At 45.0% G+C, this 21,564-nt stretch overlaps 1 protein-coding gene across 1 annotated transcript in view; it reads right to left on the bottom strand.

Annotated features, from left to right (window-relative positions):
• Positions 1 to 21,564, bottom strand: part of usp43a (ubiquitin specific peptidase 43a) — a 108,596-nt gene that overhangs the window by 41,452 nt on the left and 45,580 nt on the right. Inside the window, exons 7-8 of the mRNA XM_079729809.1 lie at positions 11,224 to 11,392; positions 7,406 to 7,517 (exon numbers count right to left, since the gene is read on the bottom strand). Coding sequence (XP_079585935.1) covers positions 7,406 to 7,517; positions 11,224 to 11,392 — 281 coding nt within the window. The remainder of the gene's footprint in view (positions 1 to 7,405; positions 7,518 to 11,223; positions 11,393 to 21,564) is intronic.

The following is a 21,564-nucleotide window of genomic DNA, read 5'->3' as shown; positions in this document are numbered from 1 at the left end:
ACCTGGGCTGTTTCCCCAGGAGATTTGGGATAAGGAATTATTTTAAAAAAATACGAAGCCGACTGGATTTTTTAAACCTGTTAATGAAAAAGGCAAGTCAAGCTCATCAACGAGTGGCAACGGTGCGGCGCTAACCAGGGCTGATGCCGGTGATGGAGCACCGCTAATCATGGATGAGGGAGACGGTGGGATAGCCCGCTACCACGGGGCCCCTGAGCCAAGCACATCTGGCTGTTCTTCTGCTAGCCATGGAAAAGAGGCAGAAAATGACAAGCACGCAGCAGGAGGTCCATCACCTCACTCATGTGGAGGAGACAACCCCTATAGCACTGACCAGGGTTGCTGCTGGGGGAACACGGTGGATGAACAGGTGCGTGTCTACTGGGCGAAAATGGGACCAGAATTGTGCCAGAACAAACAATCTGACCTCTGGCCTCAGAACGTCATTACAAACATCGGAGAAGATTCTTCTCAAGGGCACACTTCCTGCTCTTCAACGGGTAGTATCTGCCCAGAGAGTGGCTGTGCTATTCACCATCCAAAGGTACTGTGTTTTGCTTTGCAGCAAAGAAAGATCCCCATTTGGAAATGTGGGATTCTCTAATTGGAAACATGCTAGTGAACGTATTGCCAAACAAGAAAGTTGTGAAATGTACAGGAAAGCAATGATTGTGTAAATTAGTTCTACAACAGTTCTACAGTGGGTGTAGTGAGGTGTTTGGCAGAGCGGGGACTTGCTTTTAGGGTTGACAGCCACAAATTTGGAGACAGCAGCAATGGGAATTATTTGGGTAGCATGGAGCTGATCAGTGAGTTTGATCCTTTTTTAAAAGATCATATCGAAAAGTATGGAAACGCCGGCACATCCTAACCCTCGCTGAATATGTGTGAGGAATTCATCAAGCTGATTGGACATAAGGTGCTGGATAAAGTCATCAGCAGAGTTAAACAGGCTTAGTATTTCTCTGTCAGTGTGGACTCCACGCCAGATATCACACATGTGGACCAGCTGACTTTCATTCAGCGGTCACCAGAGGGCTGTATCGAGGGGTGTTTTGTTAAATTCCTCCCCGTTGAAAGCCACACTGAAGAATTGCTGTTCAATTTCGGTTTAACTCTTTACCTTGTAAGAAGGCTGCTTTAATGTCCATGGAGTTCAGCTGCCATTTATTTTGACATGACAGCCATGATCATCTTTAGAGATTCTGAAGCACATGTAGGCGAGTGTTTGGGAAGGTCAATACGCCAGAATATGAGTTGATTTAAATTCTAATACAATTAGAAGTGGTCTTTCATTTGGATTAAAAACAGAGTGCATTGATGGATACATTTTCTAACCTATTTTCCTTGAACTCACCCCAATATTTAGACTTAAATCATATCAACTCTTACATTTGTTTAGCTTATTTATATTTTTAACAAGGAGGACATCCTGAAGACTCAGGTGAGGGAAGCAGCAGGTCTTAAGGCAAGTAAAGAAAAGAGAGTGAGCCAGAAAACAGGCCCTGATAGATGCTCTGCTGTACTCTCTACTGTAATAAATGCTGAATTAAAGAACCACTTTAAAGATGTCATGAAAATATGTCGATGCACACTACGCGCGCAGATGCTCTTCGGAAACTGCTAGGGGCTAAGCCCCCCCAGCCTCTAAATCCTAGTGACGTCCCTGACCCGAGGGCTCCCGTGGTATGGTGCTGGGGACGGCTCCTCCAAGGGTCTGAGGAGAACCGTTATCAAGAGCGAAGGAGACCAAACTGAGGTATGCACAGCCCTTGTCTGTAGGGTGTGTGAGTGTGTGCGTGGTTATAAAAGTCATAGACTGGCTTTTGTGTTCATTCACAAGTAGGCTACTACGACAACTACAGCAGCTACCACTACTATTACTTCTTCAGCTACTTCTTCTACTAATAATAATACTACTACAGCTAGTACCACTACTACTACTGTCCTCCAGCATTGACAGTATTACAGTTTAGCTTCCAGCTTTTGTAACAATGTATTTCAGTACTCTGCTATGCATTCATTTTTACATTTCAGCTTCCAGGATTTTCGGCAGTGCAGTGCATTATATTTGATTCGATTCTTGAGTTCATTTCATTTTACATTTCTGCATTTTCAGCAATGCTTTACACTTTTTATTTAGCTGTCAGCGTTTAACACGCATTTTCTGCAGGAAATGAATTTCCGTTTTGTTAGGGGAGTGCTGGATGCAGCGCGCAACTTTTTAAGTTTTAATCTTTCTTTCTTTCTTTCTTTCTTTCTTATTCTCTACAAACTTTGGGACCTATCTCATTCCACAATTTTTCACCTAGAGACACCATTCAAATTTTAAAATGTCCTGAGCTTGGCATCGCGCGGTTTCTTTCAGATATTTTAAATATTTAAAACTTTGTAAGACATTCTTATTGAAAAATATTATTTTTGACAATCTTTTTTTGTTAACCTTCCTTTATATATCATGGGTACTTTTTTCAGAATCACAGTTTCATTCCATACCGGCTTCGTATATTTTCAGTTGTCTTCGGTTGAGGATAGAGTGTGTGACGCCACAAGGGATCCACTCAAACTTGGGCTAGAGCGGATCAAATGATCGCCACCAACCGTTGCTATCACAAAGCTAACCATTGCGGACGTCGTGGAGCACAACACTCTCAATATTTAACATAGAAACACAATTTCAAGCTTAAACGTTTATTTCTTGTTACACTTGTTACACTACACAGGAAGTATGATTTTTTTTGGGTCTCTGCGGACCCCCGTTTATATTGCTACGCTAGAGGCTAGGTGCTTGCTACATATCCAGTTGTACTCCCAGTAGAAGCTACATGCTATCAACAATGCTTCAACAATCTTTTTCACGTCATTCTATCTACACAAACGATATGCCATAAGAAAGCTGACATCAAAGGAGTCCAAATGTATAAGCCTCATCATTTTGTGAGGTTATTTCGATGAACTAGATGTAAAGGTATAAGGTGTAGCTTTTCCTGCTTCAGCTTCCAGACCGTAGTCAGGAAGCACAGGGGAGATCCTCTATTCTCCAGGAGATCCCAAGTCACTCCGGAGCTAAACCCCATCTGTTCACTCAGTCCACTAGCAACAAGAAACAGGAAACTTCTCTGTGATGCTGCTGCTTTATTTGCTTAGCTGCAAACAACTGTACATTTACGTGTGCTGCATTAACAACTTGAACACCCTTCTCTGTTAATCCCGTTAATTGCTCCCCGTTCACTGCTATTTTATCTCAAATGTATGCAAACTTGATCACCTTAGCTATTTGTTTAACTATTCACTTTATTCAGTGATGCCAGTAACGCGTTACTAAGCAACGCGTTACTATTTCCAAACCAGTAATCAGATTAAAGTTACTCATCAAAGTCACTGTGCGTTACTCTTTTTTTACCGGATCACCGATTGGCGTTGAGAGCGATGGAGTGGTGTGTGTGTGTCTGTCTGTCTGTCTGTCTGACTGTCTGCTTGTGTGAGAGTGCGTGTGCGTGTGAAGCGTAAGTCTCCAAAGACTTCAATCTACCAGAGGCGAGTGTCGACCTTGACTCTCCAGAGTCCGCGCCGCGCTTATTAGCGGCAGAATTTGTCGCGCGGTGCTGTGTGTGTGTGTGTGTGAGTGTGTGTGTGTGTGTGTTGCGCTGGAGCGACGGCAGCAGAGAGAGCGCGTGGGAGCCTCTACGTTATCGCCAGAGAACTAAACCCACGGGGAGGTCTGAGCAGCTCGACTCTAGAACGCACTGTTTACGTCGCTTACGTCACGCACGTGGAGATGCGTCCGGTGATCGCCCCGTAAAGCGCGTGATATTTTGTCTACGCATTATCATTACGCGGTTGAAAGCTGTGTCAGTGTGTGCACCCAGGGCCGTAGCACCAAATTCTGGACCCTGTATACATCCTTTCACTTGACAACTTCTGAACTTTGAACATTTCTTTACGTCTTAAACTACATGGCTTTACTAAATATATACTATACTACTTTTTACTATATTTTCAACCTCAATTTGCACTACAGCACCCATCGCCGTCATTCATTGGTCTCTGTAAGGCGTGAGTTTGAGAAAGGCGCTATATAGAAGAAAGTTATTTTTATTGTTGGATTGGCATTTTCTTTAGCTTAGCTGCACGTTTCATTTTGTTTCTTCTACTATGTTAGTTTTGTTCTTGCAAAACTGATGTGAATTTGGAGATGCCACAGACAGAGGACTGGGATTCTTCTCCAGATGATCTAATTTAAACACAACATTGTTATGCCTAGATCCTGATTGCCTATTTTATTTGATACAGCCATCACTGAATCAGTTACCAACAATGTTTGCCAGAAACATACTGACCATATCCCACAGAAGCTTCCAAGGGTATTATAATTAAACTTCTGAACTGTGCCTTTTAATTAAATTGCGCATTGACCAGAAACGCTAAAGAAGCTGTTGGAAGAAATGATAAGGGTGTGCTTTCACCGCAGCACTCCTAGTATACTCTCCTAGTATGGTGCTAATGGTGTTGTGTGTGCAGCTATCAATCATGCCTGCTCCAATTCACATCCACCAATTTCCAATTGACTTAATATCAACACAACTACTCGATGTAAGTAGTGATGTATTTTAATTTGACTTAAAATCTAGGGGTAGGTTTCTTTTTCCTCCTGTTTAGACAATGCGTTGTGTTTAAAGTTGACATATAATACCACCAGGTGTGAGTGTGATTAGCCTTTATAAGCTGTTTTGAAAATGTGACTCTTCTGACATCACCACTGGGCCTGTGTACACGGATATGTGAAGTCCATTGAAAACCTGAATAAACTTGAATACTCAGTGAGGCTGATGAAAGCTCTGTTTGCCACGTCTCGGATGAAAAGCACTTTGGCAGTTTCAAACACAACAATGGCTTCCAAGAGTGACAAATCACTTCACTATCCAGTGCCAAAAAGACCCATAACTACTAGCATAATAACTGTCATTCCAATGCTCCTATGCTTCCATATAGCAAAGGCGGTCCTTGTGGTGTGTCGTCACGATGTACAAGCCCTAAATGGAAATCAATGGCGCCTTCGCAGCTAACAATAGTGACACCAGCAGACACCCGACACTTAAAATTGTGAACCAGTCTGTGTTATGTCTGCAAGCTATTTTTACTAACAAGGGTTAAGGCCTTTTTATGGTCCCATGTTCCCGCAATGCAATGACCATGCAGACGCTTCGACGCAGTCATGAACGTTTATGGTTCTGCGTCGGGTTTTGGTAAGCGGACCAATCACAGCCCTTGTGCTGCGTCGCCTTGACGGTTGGTTACAATTTTTGGGTGCCGCACGTCCGGCCCTTGCGGTGGACGCAAGGAGGGTCCGCAAGGATGTAAGTGGTCCATAACCCCCTTGCGTTGCGGGAACGTGGAACCATAAAGAGCCCTTAAGTCACTACAACCACGTTTCATTCATCATTCAAACAAATGCTGCACAATCAAAAGCATAGCAGAGGCAAAGCATTCAACACACACTTAAATATTTGTACTGCAATATGGCACAAACATTTGAAGACCTGTGCGATATGAAACCACATTTTTGACTGCTTGTATGGGGATTCCTTTTAGCTCGCTCTAAAATTATCTCTGCTAGCAGTCATGTAATGCAAGTCAACAGCCACTAGGGGGAGTCATAATACAATATTACAAAGACCCCCACCAAGCTCAGCAGAAGTCGAAAAAAACGTTATGCCACAAACACTGGAACCACACATCTGTGGCGATACGGACACACTACTGTGGACGGTTGCAACTTTGTTACCTTGTCAACTTGTCAACTTTTTACCTTGAAAACTCCAACTAATGGGTTCTGTTGTCTTTCAGATATTGTACATGACACACACACCACAGATCCTAGCTTAATAAAGTTAAGACGTGGAACGATTTGGCGAAAGGTCAAACTCTCAAACCGTCCCAACAAGGACACCGCATCGCCACGGGCAACCACCCAGTACAAGGAGTCGGACAGACGAACAACCACACACGCTCCTGTCCTGAAGGCCTCAGATCAGAGGAAAGGGGAGGGAAATCTGTCTGTTTGCTCTTGTTAGGGTCTGGGCAGCTATGGCCTGTCACTATTGCCACCATGAAACCATTACTAGGAGCTAGCAGGGACCATTTAACAAGGAAAGGCCTTCACACACAATGAGGTCATTCCTTTGAGTCATCTGTTTGCACAGTAGTCATAATAGGTTGGTAATATTGTCTTTAGAAGGTCTAGTAAGAAAGACTACATCCGGAAGAGTTGTGCTTCACTTACACGTGGAGACGAATCACATGAGAGGAGTCGATTTACGAACATTAACATATAATTATTTATTTTGAGGAATAATAAGGAAAAGTTCAAAACAACGTCCGCCATGTGCCTATATAGTGCAAGCTGAAGAAATTGTGTATTATATTCTATTATAGCTTTCTATTATCATCGCTAGACATGCTTTTGATGCAAAGAGGTGCTATGCAAAAAGAAGAAACAAGTGATGTATTGCATCTAGATACATTTTGTGTTTGATCTGAAACATTGTATTCAGTTAGTGAAGACTTGAAGATTAAAAGGCAATCTCGCATTGCAAGATAACAGTAGAATGACGCTGAAGAAAAAAGATTTTAATACATTTGAATTACAATCGCTTTTCCCCATCCAAAAGGCCAGAACAGCAGATGAAGCAGCCAGCCTTAGTTATTTGTTTAAAGTGACTCAGTCAATGACTCTCTGGAGAGCGGCTCAGAGCTTCTGCCTGGTTGGCTGTTTACTTTGTATGTGCTGGGAAATGGGTTTCGCTCGTGTGTTTCTACATGTGAGTGTCTTTGCCGACGTGTGTATGTGTGTGTTTGTCTACCTGTGTATTTGTGTGTCTTCATGTGTGTCTATGTGTGTCTGTGCATGTTTAGGTGCGTATATGTGTGTGTTCGTGCAGGCAGGCTCTGCCATAGCATGGGACCTGTGTGTGTGTGTGTGTGTGTGTGTGTGTGTGTGTGTCTGTGTGAGTATAGGCAGACTCTATCCTAGCCTTGGACCTGTGTGTATGTGTGTGTTTGCGTGTGCCTGCATGTTGATTTGTGCATATGAGTGTGTGTGCATGCAGGCAGGCTGTACCTTAGCCTGGGACCTGTGTGTGTGTGTGTGTGTGTGTGTGTGTGTGTGTGTGTGTGTGTGTGTGTGTGTGTGTGTGTGTGTGTGTGTGTGTGTGTGTCTACCTTAGCCTAGGACCTGTGTGTTTGTGTGTGTGTCTGCCTTAGCCTGGGACCTGTGTGTGTGTGTGTGTGTGTGTGTGTGTGTGTGTCTACCTTAGACTAGGACCTGTGTGTTTGTGTGTGTGTCTGCCTTAGCCTGGGACCTGTGTGTGTGTGTGTGTGTGTGTGTGTGTGTGTGTGTGTCTACCTTAGCCTGGGATCCATTCAGCATCAGGTAGTAGAGCTTGCTTAGGATGCTCTGGTGCAGATGCTCCCAGGAAATGCCCCGGTCCTCACGCATCAGAAAGGGCGGTCCAAACCTGCACACACACACACACACACACACACACACACACACACACACACACACACAGAATAAATTAAGAGGGGATAAAGAAAGACTGGAATTTGTACACGATAACCATAAGATGATCAAGGAATTCCTGAAATACTGATTAAACCTGCACGTTGAGACTTTTCTAATGCAGGGAATTTCTAGCCTGGCTATTGCCAGACCAAGCTCAATCGTAGATTGCACGTTGGTCTGGGGAAGCTGCTTTCATTGTGTTATACCAGCCAATAGCGCGCCAGTGGGGGAGAAGCCAGCTTGGTGATTGGCTCCCGTAAAATCGTATTGGAAGCAGAAAGAAATGTATTGCTCCTCTCAAAACCCTTCTGGAGGGCGAATTCCAATCCCCGGCAGAATTGGCGGGGCTACCAAGTGTAGGGAATTTCCTCTTTTTTGATGTAAACATATCTGGACCAGGAGGTTTCTCAACAATAAAGCGCGACTATCCCCGAGTGAATTCATCCAGAGAATGCTTCTCTATAAATCATTTTATCCTGGTCCATCCAGCATGGGACACGTACAAAGTTTAGGTTTAAGTTAATTGGTTTAAAAGAATAGAATGCAATAAATAACATGAATGCAGGTTAACGACATCATTGTGGTTAAATTAAACTGGCGTTGCTCTCCAAGGCAGGAAAGACCGCTAGTTTGCAAATGGCAGCATAACTGGCAGCCCTGCCCACATTTCATCGCTTCATCTTCGAATCAATGGAGCCACATGGTTAGGGTCAGAGTGCTAATTTAACATCTAAATGGTAATTAATAGTATGATTCTGATTGCCGATCCACATTATTCACACGCACACACACACTCACACACACACACACACGATAACACTCTGGTTGTGACAAGTCTCACACTTGTATGGGTCTGTGACCCGGGGGGGTTAGCATTGGGAGTGTGAGAGTGTAACCATTCAGCCACGGTGTATGAGTACTGGGCGCATGGCGGCACAGACGGAGCCAGGGAGAACACTGGGACCGGGGCAGACTGAAGGTCAGGCTGGAAGTGAAATGGTGACATTAAGGGGGGGGGGCCGCCATGAGACCGTCTGCCACTCTGTCTCCGTCCCCAGCCCTCCTGCCGGGGACGCTGCTGCAGACGTGTGCAATCAGTGTGACGTTGGCTCAGCTTCTACGCCATGTAATGGTGGGGAGCGGGTCCCTGGCTACCCCCCAGTGCCACTGCAGAGCTCCCCTCACCGTGTCATCGTGAGATCAGGACCCCAGCCGGCCGCAGAGGCAGGCCAAGAGTTCTGTTTCAGGAAGAGTGTTGTGCCCTCTGTACTAAGGGGCGCTTTGAGGTTGTGTGTTTACGCGCTGCTGGGTTCCCTGTGTGGGTCTTTGTGTAATGTTCTACTGATGTACATTGGTGGAAATTCAATGCCTCTCAGGAGGACAACATGAAGCAAATATGAATCTGAACTATTAAGAGAATTGATGGAATGTATAATGCATGTCAAAATAGTGTGACCTGTTAATATAAACCTATATATAAGACAAACATTACTATGACAGCTGAACGACCCATGGTTACCCTGGACAATATATCAGGGACGCTGGAGAAGCCAGCAGCCTGTCTCGTCCGGTCCTCTTTCTTCCATTCCCTGGTGTAGATAGCCCGCCAGATGGCCCAAAGTTAAATTCTGACAAGCCCTATCCTGGCCTATGAGAATACTCCATCCCTTCATGGTCATTCTATGGCGGGGATCTCCCTGAAGACAAGAATCATGTCCTCAGCTCTCTCTGTAGTCTTAAACAGGCAAGAGTGAGGCTTAAGCATAATTATCCTCTTCCCCAATCACTCATCTTCATGCATGAAATGCTCCCATCTCGAGTGGTTGCATAAAATCAAAAGGTCCAAAATCTATAATTGTCTAATTGATCATCTTTGGTGTCTTTAAATACCGTGATGGTACTGGACAGTTCAGCTCTCCAGATCATCATCAAACAGACGTTGAAGCCGATAACAATATCTGTCCTCTCAGAGTTCAAACCACCTGACCCTTTTTATTCCGCACCACCATTGGGTGAACTCTTGTAATCTATTTTTCTTCTGACCGTGGAAACGGTTCTGACCGGTCAGAAAACGGTCAGCCACCGCCCCAGTGAAATGAGTCTACCAGCCCCTTTATGAAATATAATGAGTGTAAAGCATGAAAAGCACATTTGGAAATAAAATAAAGCTATCATAATTAGTGCTGTCAAGCGATTAAAATATTGAATCGCGATTAATCGCGTTGAAATATTTTAATCGCTTGACAGCACTAATTATGATATCTTAATCACATTAATCGCCTTGATATCGTGCTGCTAGCCTTTTAGTGAGATCAGAGAGTGTTGAGAAGGACAGTAATAACATATATTTGGTAATAAGAAGAGAGACCCGCAGTGAATTCAACCCGGTCCACTTGACATCGGGTAGGTGCATGACAGTGGTAGGCCTACCGTAAAACTTCAATAGCCCAGGCTTTTATTTGTTTCAATCACTGAACTTTCGAACAAAACTCTTGCTCAGCAAAGATGGGAAATACTATGACATTTGTTATTTAAACCAGTATGAATATTCCTACCGTACGTAGGCCTATGTACGTAGGCTAGGATAGAGTCTGCCTATACTCACACACACACACACACACACACACACACACGCACACACACACACACACACACACACACACACACACAGGTCCTAGGCTAAGATAGACATGCACACACACACAGGTCGCGGAGGCGCAGTGGTAATCGCGAGACTCGAATTCCTGGTGGGCTGTTAACGTTTCAGGGCTGTCGGGCTGATTACTGCGGGATAACAATATTGCGTTTATAAAATTCCCTTGCAGCGCCGTCCAGCAGCCTGAGCTGTGCGCCCGCAACCTCTCACTCACTCAACAGCCGCAACACTCACAAACTGTCAACGTCGCAACCAAGTCGATTTTGTCTAGAGGGGAGTAACTGAGCGGCCCCTCCCGAAGTGGTACAGCCCAGGTGGGCCTTGAACTGCGATTGGTCAGAAAGACGTAACAGCTAATGACAACATTGAACTCTTGTGCACGCTCGAACAGAGTGACACACAAACACACACACACACACACACAAACAGACACTTTTAAGGAGTTTTTCACCCACTCCGTATCCTTGCTTGCCCCAACAAGTTTGTGCAGCGTGCTTTTTGTTTTGTTTCCGGTGTAGCTAGATCCGGTATTGTGTTGTAGGTTTTCTAGCGTGACTAGTTGTTGCTAGACAGCAGGTGAAAAAACTATAACGTTTGCCAAACCAAAAGAGCGTTAGTAGCGCAATAAAGAAATTAACGCCATTGAAATTTGTTTGCGTTAACGCTGTTAATAACGCGTTAAACTGACAGCACTAATCATAATACATGGGCAGGAAGAGGACTTTACATTTCTCCTCACTGCATTACAGGATGGGTGATATATCATTTTCAAATGATTGCTTATATGCATGTTTAAACCTTATGTAGTCAAGTAAATCCATGTGCGGTTATAATTGGGCATCCTTGCTGCTGTGCTGCGGTGATGACAAACGCTCCAAATCAAAAGACAATTAAACAAGCCCTAAGGATCCAAAGTCTTCATCAGCCATGAAGAGAACAGCCACACGCATGCCATCAACAAGAAGCCTGCGTGGATCCAACGCCCCCCTCATGCCCTCCTCACCTGACCGCCTGCGGGCCGGACCCCGCCGTGCTGCAGAGGAGCAGGAGGACCTTGGTGGAGCCGCCCTTGTTAAGGAACTCTGAGGACAGGGTCCCGGACGGGGGTAACCTCTGGCCGTCGGGTCCCGGGCTGAAGGAGTACGGGGAGGAGGGGAGGCTGTGGTGGTACCCTGGAGGAAGAGAAAAGCACTGAGTCAGCACCCAGGGGACTCTGTAAGAACTCATTCTTACCTCCATCCGGAGCGTGATAAGCAGCCCCTGAACTTATCTTATTCTCTCCCTTCCGACCGCTCGCTCCTTGTTGATCGGTCTTTTGAGAGATTCTACAGCAATCCCTGCAGGCTTTATCTTTTATTTCATTAGCAAAGCGGATGTGCCACTTCTTCTGTTTCTGCTACGTCGACGACTTCTGCGTACGGCTTTGACGTGCCGCACAAAGTACCGTCGCTGGTGGTCTGGATCATTTCATAGACCCGAGAGCTTTTGAGGAGAACCATTAGTGACGTCACTACTGGATCAAATGGAATCGAGCCAATTTCAGAAGGACCAGGACAAGGACAACTAAAATTCTCATTTGTTCAATGGGTCCCCTTCAACAGATATATTGAAAAATAAATGACATTGGATTAGAGTAGATTGACTATTTCTCTTGAGAGTGGGGGGAGGCAGTGGAAATTGCAATATAAAGCATATGAGGCAAGAAAAAACAGAAAATGACATGAATAAAATAAAAGGCGAAAACCACATCAGGGAAGCGTGATGACGTCACAAGAAGTGTGACATTGGGTGCAATCACACATCCCACACATAGAACCCTCAAGGAGAGTGATGGTGGTGGTGGTGATAGTGGTGGTGGTGGTGGTGGTGGTGGTGATGGTAGTGCTGGTAGTGATGATTGTGGTGGTGGTAGTGGTGATAATGGCGGTGGAGGTGTGGTGGTGATGGTAGTGGTGGTGATGGTAGTGGTGGAGGTGTGGTGGTGATGTTAGTGGTGGAGGTGTGGTGGTTATGGAAGTGGAGGTGATGTTCAGGAGATTGTGCAGGGGGATGCGGGGATCAAAGCTAAAACAGTGGTCCCGGCTGTCAGGGAGGTGGGCTTGCTGGCTGCTGACTAGGAACAGCCGAGCTGTCAGAGGTGTACATAGGTGACAGATGACGCTAGGAACCAGCACACGTGTATACATTCTTCTCGCTATCTCTTTGCCTGACTCTTTCTTTCACACACACACACACACACACACACACACACACACACACACACATACACACTCTCTTTTCTAACCCAAGTCCCAGGATACAGGTTTGGATCTTGATAGATCTCCACATTACCCAGGATGCACCTGGCTAACAGAGGGTGCGAGTGTTCATCAATAAACGCCCTGTTTGGTCCTGCCCATTATATCCCTCTTGAAGTGCAACATCAACAAAAACATGCTGTCCACAGTCCAACGCTCTCTTAGGGCAAATTGGCTTGTTTGCTGATGACGAAGGGCCTAATAAATTTCCTGCTATGGGAAAGTGACTGAGACAAAGCATTGTATCAAGACACTTGAAGGCTTTCAGGGCATGTATTTTTATACACACTTATCTGACCTTGGTACCTTTGTCCATTTACCTTCACAAGAACACTTAGTGCTAAGTTCTTGCTCTGCAGTGTTATCCTCAAATGATCCCTTCTGTACTTCTAAAAACGGCTTCAGATCACGAAGCAACAGGTGTTGCGTGTCCAGCTGGTCTTCTGAGGGGGTTGGTGTAGGTGAGCGAGTGTGAGGGAGAGTGAGAAGCGCGTGAAACTGTTATTGTTTGGAGGGAGGGAAAGAGGAGCAGGAACAGGGAGAGACGTGAGAACCAGGGAGAGAGGAGCAAGATATAAATAATACCAGGAGAAAACATACGGCGGGTAGGTGGTTGTGTTTCTGTGCGTATGTGGGGCTGTTTTTTTTCTGTCCTTATGTGTGCAATAAGGATAGCAGGTAGAACTGGAGAGCAAAGACAAAACCGAGATTGGGGTTTGGTGATGAGCACAACAAGAGCTTGTCCTGATGAAGCTGCACCTCCTCATGACAGATGTAGATGACATGCATACGTGGAGCGAAGCAGATGTTGTACATGATACTGAACATCTGCTTATGGATTTCGATAACATGAAAGGGCCTGTCTTCTCCATATGATAGTGAATTATTGCACAGGCTCCATTATCCCCTTCCTCTGTTGAGCAGTCAGCAGGCGACGCTGCGTTTGAAGTCCTGCCGTTGACGTCAGCAGCTGAGTTTGAGGTGTGCATACCAGCAGTCTGTCTGGAAACAGCTGCTGCAAGGAGGCCAGAAGAAAGGCCAGGGCATGGAGAGAATAGGACCTGTGGTGGGATGGACTGACTCCCAGACCTCTCTGCAAGTGGTTGTGTGTCCAGAATAGATGCACTGTGGTTTACACAGCCAGGTAGGGAGCATCCCTGGAGGAGTGGTGGCGGTGGCAGTGATGCTGTTGCTGATAGTGGGGCGATGGTGGTGGTGTTGGTGGTAGTAGTTGGGCGATGGTGGTGCTAGTGGGATCGATGGTGGTGGTGATGGAGGTTTGGTGGTGATGGTGGTGGTGATGGTGGTGGTGATGGTGGTGGTGATGAGGGTTGAGAGGATGGTGGGGTTGGTGGAGGTGTTGATGGTGTTGGTGATGGCAGTGATGGTGATTGAGGTGGTTGAGGTGATTGTGGGGTTGGTGGTGGTAGTGGAGGGGATGCTGATGGTGTAGGGGGATGTGGGGATCAAAGATGGATCAGTACTGCCGGCTGTCATGGAGGGGGGCTGGCTGCCTGCTGACTAGCAACAGCCGAGCTGTCAGAGGTGCACAGAGGTTACAGGTGACGCTAGGAACCAGCACACGCACAAACATTCTTTCTCGCTAACTCTTTGCCTGACCCTTGCTTTCTTTTGCACACACACACACACACACACACACACACACACACACACACACACACACACACACACACACACACACACACACACACACACACACACACACACACACACTCTATTCAATCCAAGTCCCACAATGCACTGGGTTTGGATCTTTATAGATCTCCAAATTACCCAGGATGCACCTGGCTAACAAAGGAAGGGAGTGTTCATCAATAAACGCCCCGTTTGATCCTTCCCATTATATCCCTCTTGAAGTGCAACATCAACAAAAACATGGGACACAGGATTTCTTGCTATGGGGCCTAATTGATTTTCGAAGGGTTTTCCAGAGCCGGCCCCCCTAGTCGCGCTCTTATAGCGCCGTCACGAGGTTTCTGCCCAGAAACTCTGAATGCAGATCCCTTATTATGACCTGGCACTGATCCAATCTCCCAAATGTTTCACTGAGGATGAGTCAGAGCTCTCCCTGACGTGATCCACCTCACCCCCTCTTCCCAAGCAGGGAGGGAGGGAGGGAGGGAGGGGACAGCTAATGAATCAACCATTCATTCAACATAAAACACCAACACTTGACAACACTCATCTCCTTTACTTTACGACAGCAGTTTATTCTCAGCTTAGCTGTTGAATTGCTGATCAATTGATGGCTTCAAACTAACCACAGACTGTTCTTTTTGTGCGCTGCCCCAAACCGACGTGTCAGGCTGGTGGACTGAGCTGTCCATCATCCAAGACTTCATCCTTCCACCCTTGCATTGCTTTGACAACAACAACACTGCTTTTGTCTTATGTGGACTACTCCACTGTTGAGATGAGTCCACCGCATATGTCGAGGCCGCCCCCCAGGGGACTGCCTGAGGGTCAATCCACCACGGTGGCTGGGTTGGAGAATAACGGCTTGCTAGGCGAGAACGAGTCCCTCCTGTCAGACCCAATGTGCTTAAGGTGCTGCTATGGAGCTCCCAGGGTCCCCATGGCGTCAGGGATCAACCAGGGAGAACACTAAAAAGCATTGGAAAGACGCAGAAGGACTCTTCAGGTCCTCCCCTTGTCGTCTACCTGTTGCGGGCTAGCTAGAGTCTACATGTTGTAGTCTAGTTGTAGTCTACCTGTTGTAGTCTAGTTGTAGGTGTAACCCTGTGTATTTATAGTCATGTTATATTTCACCAAGAATCCTTTTATTCCTTTCATTATTATTTTTTCCTTTATGTATAAATGTATAAATGTAAATTTGAACGCTTTTATTTTAATACGTCGGGTTATGTGTAGTCACTCCCTGTTTATTTCGCGCAGTGCTCTCCAGTCAGAGAGTTGCCCTGCTGGAGAGAGGTAGAAATGGAGAGTGCTCCCGGTTTATTAGTATTAAGTTATAAAACATGATCAAAACATAAAACGAACGTAAATAATAATATTTTGAGGTTGTGGTTCTTAGTTGCTGACAAAAAGACAGACACTGTGTTTAATAGGTAAACATACTTTTATATTCAATTCGGCCGTCTTTGTTTGATTTCGTTTTTTGTGTCCCCTTCTTTAGAGTGCTTGTGAGACGGACAGCACTGACGTATATATGAATGTGTTCCCACACAGCTATGTGAGCTCTCTTTTTGTGTTTTTTATTTTTTTTTATTTTGTTGTATTTTTGTTTAATTTCATTTGTTTAGTGGGCATGTTAATTCTGATGTTGTAATGTAACATGCGAGTCGGAGAGTTGCCCTGCTGGAGAGAGAGTGCTTGTGAGACGGACAGCACTGACGTATGTATTAATGTGTTCCCACACAGAATAAAAGCTCCCGTGGCAAATCAGCAGTTGTCTCCCGGCTCATTAACACAACGCAGAATTAGCCGATGCAGTCAAGGCCGGCTACATAGGCTACCTGTTGTACCCTACCTATAGTCCACCTGTTGTAGTCTAGTTATAGTCTACCTGTTGTAGTCTACCTGTTGTAGCCTACCTATAGTTATAGTCTACCTGTTGTAGTCTACCTATAGTCTACCTGTTGTTGTCCACGCGTAGTGACATGTCATTTTCTAAGTTGTTTTATTTTTACATTCATCAAAAATTGCATGCCAGTAGCCAATAGAATCATAGGACCGGTGTTTTCACACAAAAGACTCCCGAGTGGCTTCTAGAAAGCTTTGTTATAGGCTCACAGCTTTGGGTTTAGGCTTTGGGATCTCGGTTCCAACTCCTGTCGATATTTAGAAAAAATAAATTAATAGAATTCATTGAATCGAATACTCCCTGGACCCCAGGTCAAATGGGGGACACGCAGGCGAGCAGTGAGAGTGAGAGTGGCCAGTTTGATGAGTTACAAAAGATTCCTTGATGGAGAAAACGCATCAAACCGCCGTTCAATCCTTTTACCAAAGCAGCGCAGCGTGTGACGACGTGGCACTGCCTGGCCATTGAGCACGGCATTAAGTTTCAGTAAACACTGTTGCGGTATTTTTGGGCTGTGCTCTAATGAGATGAGCAATGCCCCGTGTTTAAGACGTTCTTTTCTCTCCGCAGACTGCTCACGAGAACAGGAGATTCGATTTGTCAGAGAGCCTTTAAGTATGATTTATGACGTGTATGCGTGTGTGCGTGCGTGCGTGTGTGGGCGTGTGTGTGTGTATGTGTGTGTGTGTGTGTGCGCCAGGCCGTTGGCGAGCGCTCCGTGTGTTATCTCAGTGTAGGTGTCTTCTGGGTCACGGTGCTCTGTAGGGTGACAGAGGATGGCCCCTAGATCAAATCACAGGAGTGCTTCATCCCCTAGCCTGCGAGGTTTGTCTGGAACAATTATGTCTACTGCGAAACAATTGCAAAAGCCACAACATAACAACAAGTCAGTCAGATGATTATGGAGTCTGAGCGGGCAGACCGTTATTTCCGGCCAACTATGGCCTCGCTGACACTTTTAGATATTACCTGATCAGGGCCCGGTTTCCCGATAACGTCCACTCTTAGCGCGCTACGAAGACTCCTACGATTAGACTTATCAAAGTTGTTTACCTATATAGGCGTGGTTCCCGAACGGTCTCTTAGGAGTCTTCTTGGGAAACACTCCTTACGTCGTTCGTACACTGCGCTGTCCAGAAAGCGCTGAAATCGATTGCTCATAGTTCAATTTTCTGTTTAATGCGCAGGTGCATGCTCAGCGTTCTAAAAAATATTGCAGTCTTTGCGAATAAAACATTGCTCGAAATCCTTCTAGTAGACCTAAACATTTATTTAACCATGGGTGAACATACTAGCATAGTCTACACTGATTTAAAAAATATATAGAAAATATAGAAACAGCGGAGGAGATTGAGGCAATTACATCCTTAATTACATTTGTCGCAGGCGTTCAAATGAGGCTATTGATTTTCTGTTTACAAAGGTGTCTGACTTGGCTACCTGTAGGGCCCGGCAAGTTTCTATATGTCAGGTGAAAACTAAATGTCAAGGGGAAGAGACACTGGTTGAGAAAAGTCTTTGAACCACTTATTACATTCACTCGTTGCTTATAATGGTTTATTTGTTTCCCAGAATAATTTCCTTAATTAAGAACACAGTTTTGTTTATTTTTGATTTGTAAAATAAATACAATAGTTTTTGGAAGTTGCGAGTTTTTAAAATTATTGCAATTTATTTTGTGCTTGTGTGTCTCCAGCAATTATTTTCTTCATGAATGACTAAAACTCATTGGTGAAACACAACACTGTCAATGTGGCAGTTCCAAGCGCTTCAGACCAACCTTACCAACGAACGACGTACGAAAGAGATTCGTAGCAAAGAACGTTTCGGGAAACACGCGAAATGTCAAGGTAGAACTTAAAGTAGAGGTTACGATTGACGTAGCGTTAAGAAAGCTTTGAGAAGGTTTCGGAAAACCGTGCCCAGGCCAGGACTGACAGGTCTCGACAGGCCCAGATCTGATGTGGCTCACATTGTGATCCGATGAACTGGACCACATTCCCCTGGTGGTCAGGCTCGCATTCTGGTCACACTGCATAGGTGTCTGAACAGCAATCTGGTCACAATGTGGGAAGTGTGACGTCTAATCGTCATAAACCCAAACCCCATGCCTACACCCAGCATCTCCCGGATTCGCCTCCGTCCTCACCGCAGGTAAACACGGTTCAACACCGTTTATTACCGTTACAGTGCTATTTGAGAGACCGAATATCTGTTGAATATACAATATATTTTTCACTTTTAAAAAAACAACCTTCAAACTGCATAAACTTCTGTAGGGGTGTGAGATTTATTTTGAATGCACCACCACAGCAGCGCAATGCTGTTATACATTGGACTTTCAGTTTTGTTTTTTATTTTTGTGGGAAAGTGAAATCCAAACACAGATCCGGCCACAGAGTTAGCATTCAGGTGTCCCATGTGACCATCAGACCTGTGTACAATCTGGCACATCGGATCACAAAAGTTGCATTGAAAAGATAAGTGTAACCGAGGCCTATTATTGATACACATGTAGAATTGGAAAGTGCCATTCCAGGTTATATTACAGATTACAATGCAAGCCCATTGTCCTTTTCCTGGATTCGACCTGCACTCTGAAAAGGCCTTCTGCAGTTTGTGTGGCGAGAACATCAAATTCGTGTGTCATGCCAATAACCTGGCACAAGGCAAGGTAATGTTTGAAATACGACTTAAATTTAAATAAGGCTTAAGGCTCGGCCACACCAAACGAGTGGCCTTGAGTGTGGCACTCGCCTCCCGTTCACTTTTTTATTGGATGCGGGCTGGACGCAGCGGGCAAGGGATTCTGGGAAGGCTCACTTGCGGGCGCATAATCGTGACGCGTGTAAAGGCGAGGGATAAAAGTAAACTCTATGCAGATGAGCACATCTTGCAGTGTCTTGACACGCGTTGACACGCCTTTGGTGGGCCGGTACGGTTAGGCTATCCACATTCTATATTGTGTGAGTCAGTGGCGGAGTGTTAAACGGGAGAGTCGGGAGGATTCCCGGTGGGCCGTTAACGTTCTGAGGCCGCAGGGCTGATTACTGCAGGATAACAACTTGCAGCATTTTTAAAGTTCAGGGGAGATAATGAGCTGCCCCTCCCCAAGTGGTACAGCCCTGGTGTTGCCCTTACCCAAGTGGTACAGTCCATGTTTGGCCCCTCCCCAAGTGGTACAGCCCAGGTGTGGCCCCTCCCCAGGGGTACAGCCCAGGTGTGGCCCCTCCGCGAGTGGTACAGCCCAGGTGTGGCCCCTCCCCGAGTGGTACACCCCAGGTGTGGCCCATCCCCGAGTGGTACAGCCCAGGTGTGCAATTGGTCAGAAAGCAGAAGAAGTAACAGCTATGACAACATTAAACTCTGGTGCAGACTCGTAGAGTGTACAGATTATCCTGGGAACGGTATACACATTGTGTTGAAAGTGATGGACAGCAAAAAGAGAAAGAAGAAAGGAGAAAGAATTAAAAATAAAAATGTATGTAGCGAAATGCTCAAAAATAACTGATAGATTCCGAGCATCGAGTAAAGAAGCTGCAGTTGAAATGCTCGTTAAAGCTTGTTAAAGTGTCATAATTATGTCACATTTCAAATAAAATCTTTCCCCAATTTGTATATTATTACTAGCTTGCCAGCTTAGCTATAAAAAAGAAGAAGCTAGTTAACCATCAGTATCAGTATGATTTATCAGTACAATTGTTGTAGGGTGGTAGCATGTATGAGGCCACAGAAGGTTTTTATTTTTGCAGCCTGAGAACTGAGTTAGTGATGCTGATGAGACAGGGCTAGGAGGTAGCAGAGAAAACACAGCTACTATGGAAGTAAATCTGCGCCATCTGATTTTGAAAATAAAAATCCATTGAATTCTAAGCACTGAATATTTATGCATTGAAATACAGTATCTGGATTTTTTTGCCTCTGAATATAACTCTTAACATTTTTCAAATAAATCATTTTCACCTTTATTTTTCAATATTAAAATATTCTAAATCAAATAGTCTAAAAATTCAACTTAAATATTTTCTCTGTCCCCAAATTCAACATGCTAAAGTCACCTGCAAAATTCAATGTATGAAATTCAGTGTTAACATCCGGGGACCCAAGGAAGAGTAATCCATCCTAGATGATAGATCGCGGTCAAGCAAGGAGAGCGGGAATAAGAGCGTCACTTGCTGGTTCTTTCTTCCTTGATACAAACGTTAATTCTCAACAGCCTTTTACACAGTAGCCTATAATAGGAAATGCTCAAAGGTAAATCAATGTCATTAAACACTGACTGTAGCTTTTTATGGGGAGAGAAGCAATAGTGGTGGACTTTACTAAACGCCCTATCCATTGTATCGGTCTGTAAAATGCTTATCAAATAAAATTAAATGTATTTATCAAGCACATATGCTTACCTTTTATTACGTTTTAGTTATAATGCACACCATTTTTGTTTGTTTTACAGCAGTATGAAATAAACGATGAACTAATGCCTGTATGTGAATTGTGTGTGCGTGATTACAGTGACTTGGCTGGATTTACATGCAGCGTAAGGGTAATTGTAGTGGATTAAGGAGCCCAATTTATCAGGGCACCAATTTGGGGCGATCCGAGGTCCCTTTGCCTACGTTTGGTGTGATGCTGGGGCGATCTGAAGCCCGCTGCCAACTGTGGAACGAAAGCACAGAGCCGACAGTATTGGGCAACTGAAGCGGAAGCAGCTTGTACTTCCAGTGGAAGCACAGCGTGCCTCGGGAAGCGGCGCCTGACAGCAACCTGCTTTTAATGTCATCCTCATATCTGTATCATGTCACTCGGTGCGGAATAGTGTTGGCTCTGCGCGCTCGTTGCGCTCTTGTTATGCCACCACAGAGGAATATCAACCGTTTTGCTCCAGCCACTTAACGTGCGCCTGGTGTGACAAAACGAATACCCCCAATCCGAGTGATCGATGACAATACAAATGTTAAGTTTTAAGCTTGTGCATGTTTCCGCACATGAACGACTTCATGCCTGTCTACGCTTCAAACTCGTGCATGTTGCAGAAAGTGTGAACAGCTCCCCCTGGGGTCACACTTTTTCGGTGGGTTGCAGAATTCTGTGTAACACCTGCTCGCTCTCCTTGCTTGACTGCGATCTAGCATCTAGGATCGATTTCTCTTCCTTGAGTCCCCCGATGTTAACGCTGAATTTCATACATTGAATTTTGCAGCTGACTTTGGCATGTTGAATTTTGGGACGTTGAAAATAATGAAGTTCAATTTTTTAACGTTGAAAAATAAAGCTGAAAATGTTGTTCGAGTTAAATTCAGAGGCAAAAAATCCAGACACGTTATTTCAATGCATAAATATTCAGTGCTTAGAATTCAATGGCTTTTTATTTTCAAAATCCGATGGCACAGATTTACTTCCATAGCTACAGGCTCATGCACAATGTTATGAGTGCAACAAAGGATTGGATGCCGTTTCTAGGAGCAATGTGTAATACTACAGG

This window comes from Pollachius pollachius (genome assembly GCF_949987615.1).
Source record: "Pollachius pollachius genome assembly, chromosome: 2".
NCBI lineage: Eukaryota > Metazoa > Chordata > Actinopteri > Gadiformes > Gadidae > Pollachius > Pollachius pollachius.
The sequence above is the reverse complement of the archived record's forward strand: the minus strand, read 5'-3'. Positions and strand labels throughout refer to the sequence as shown.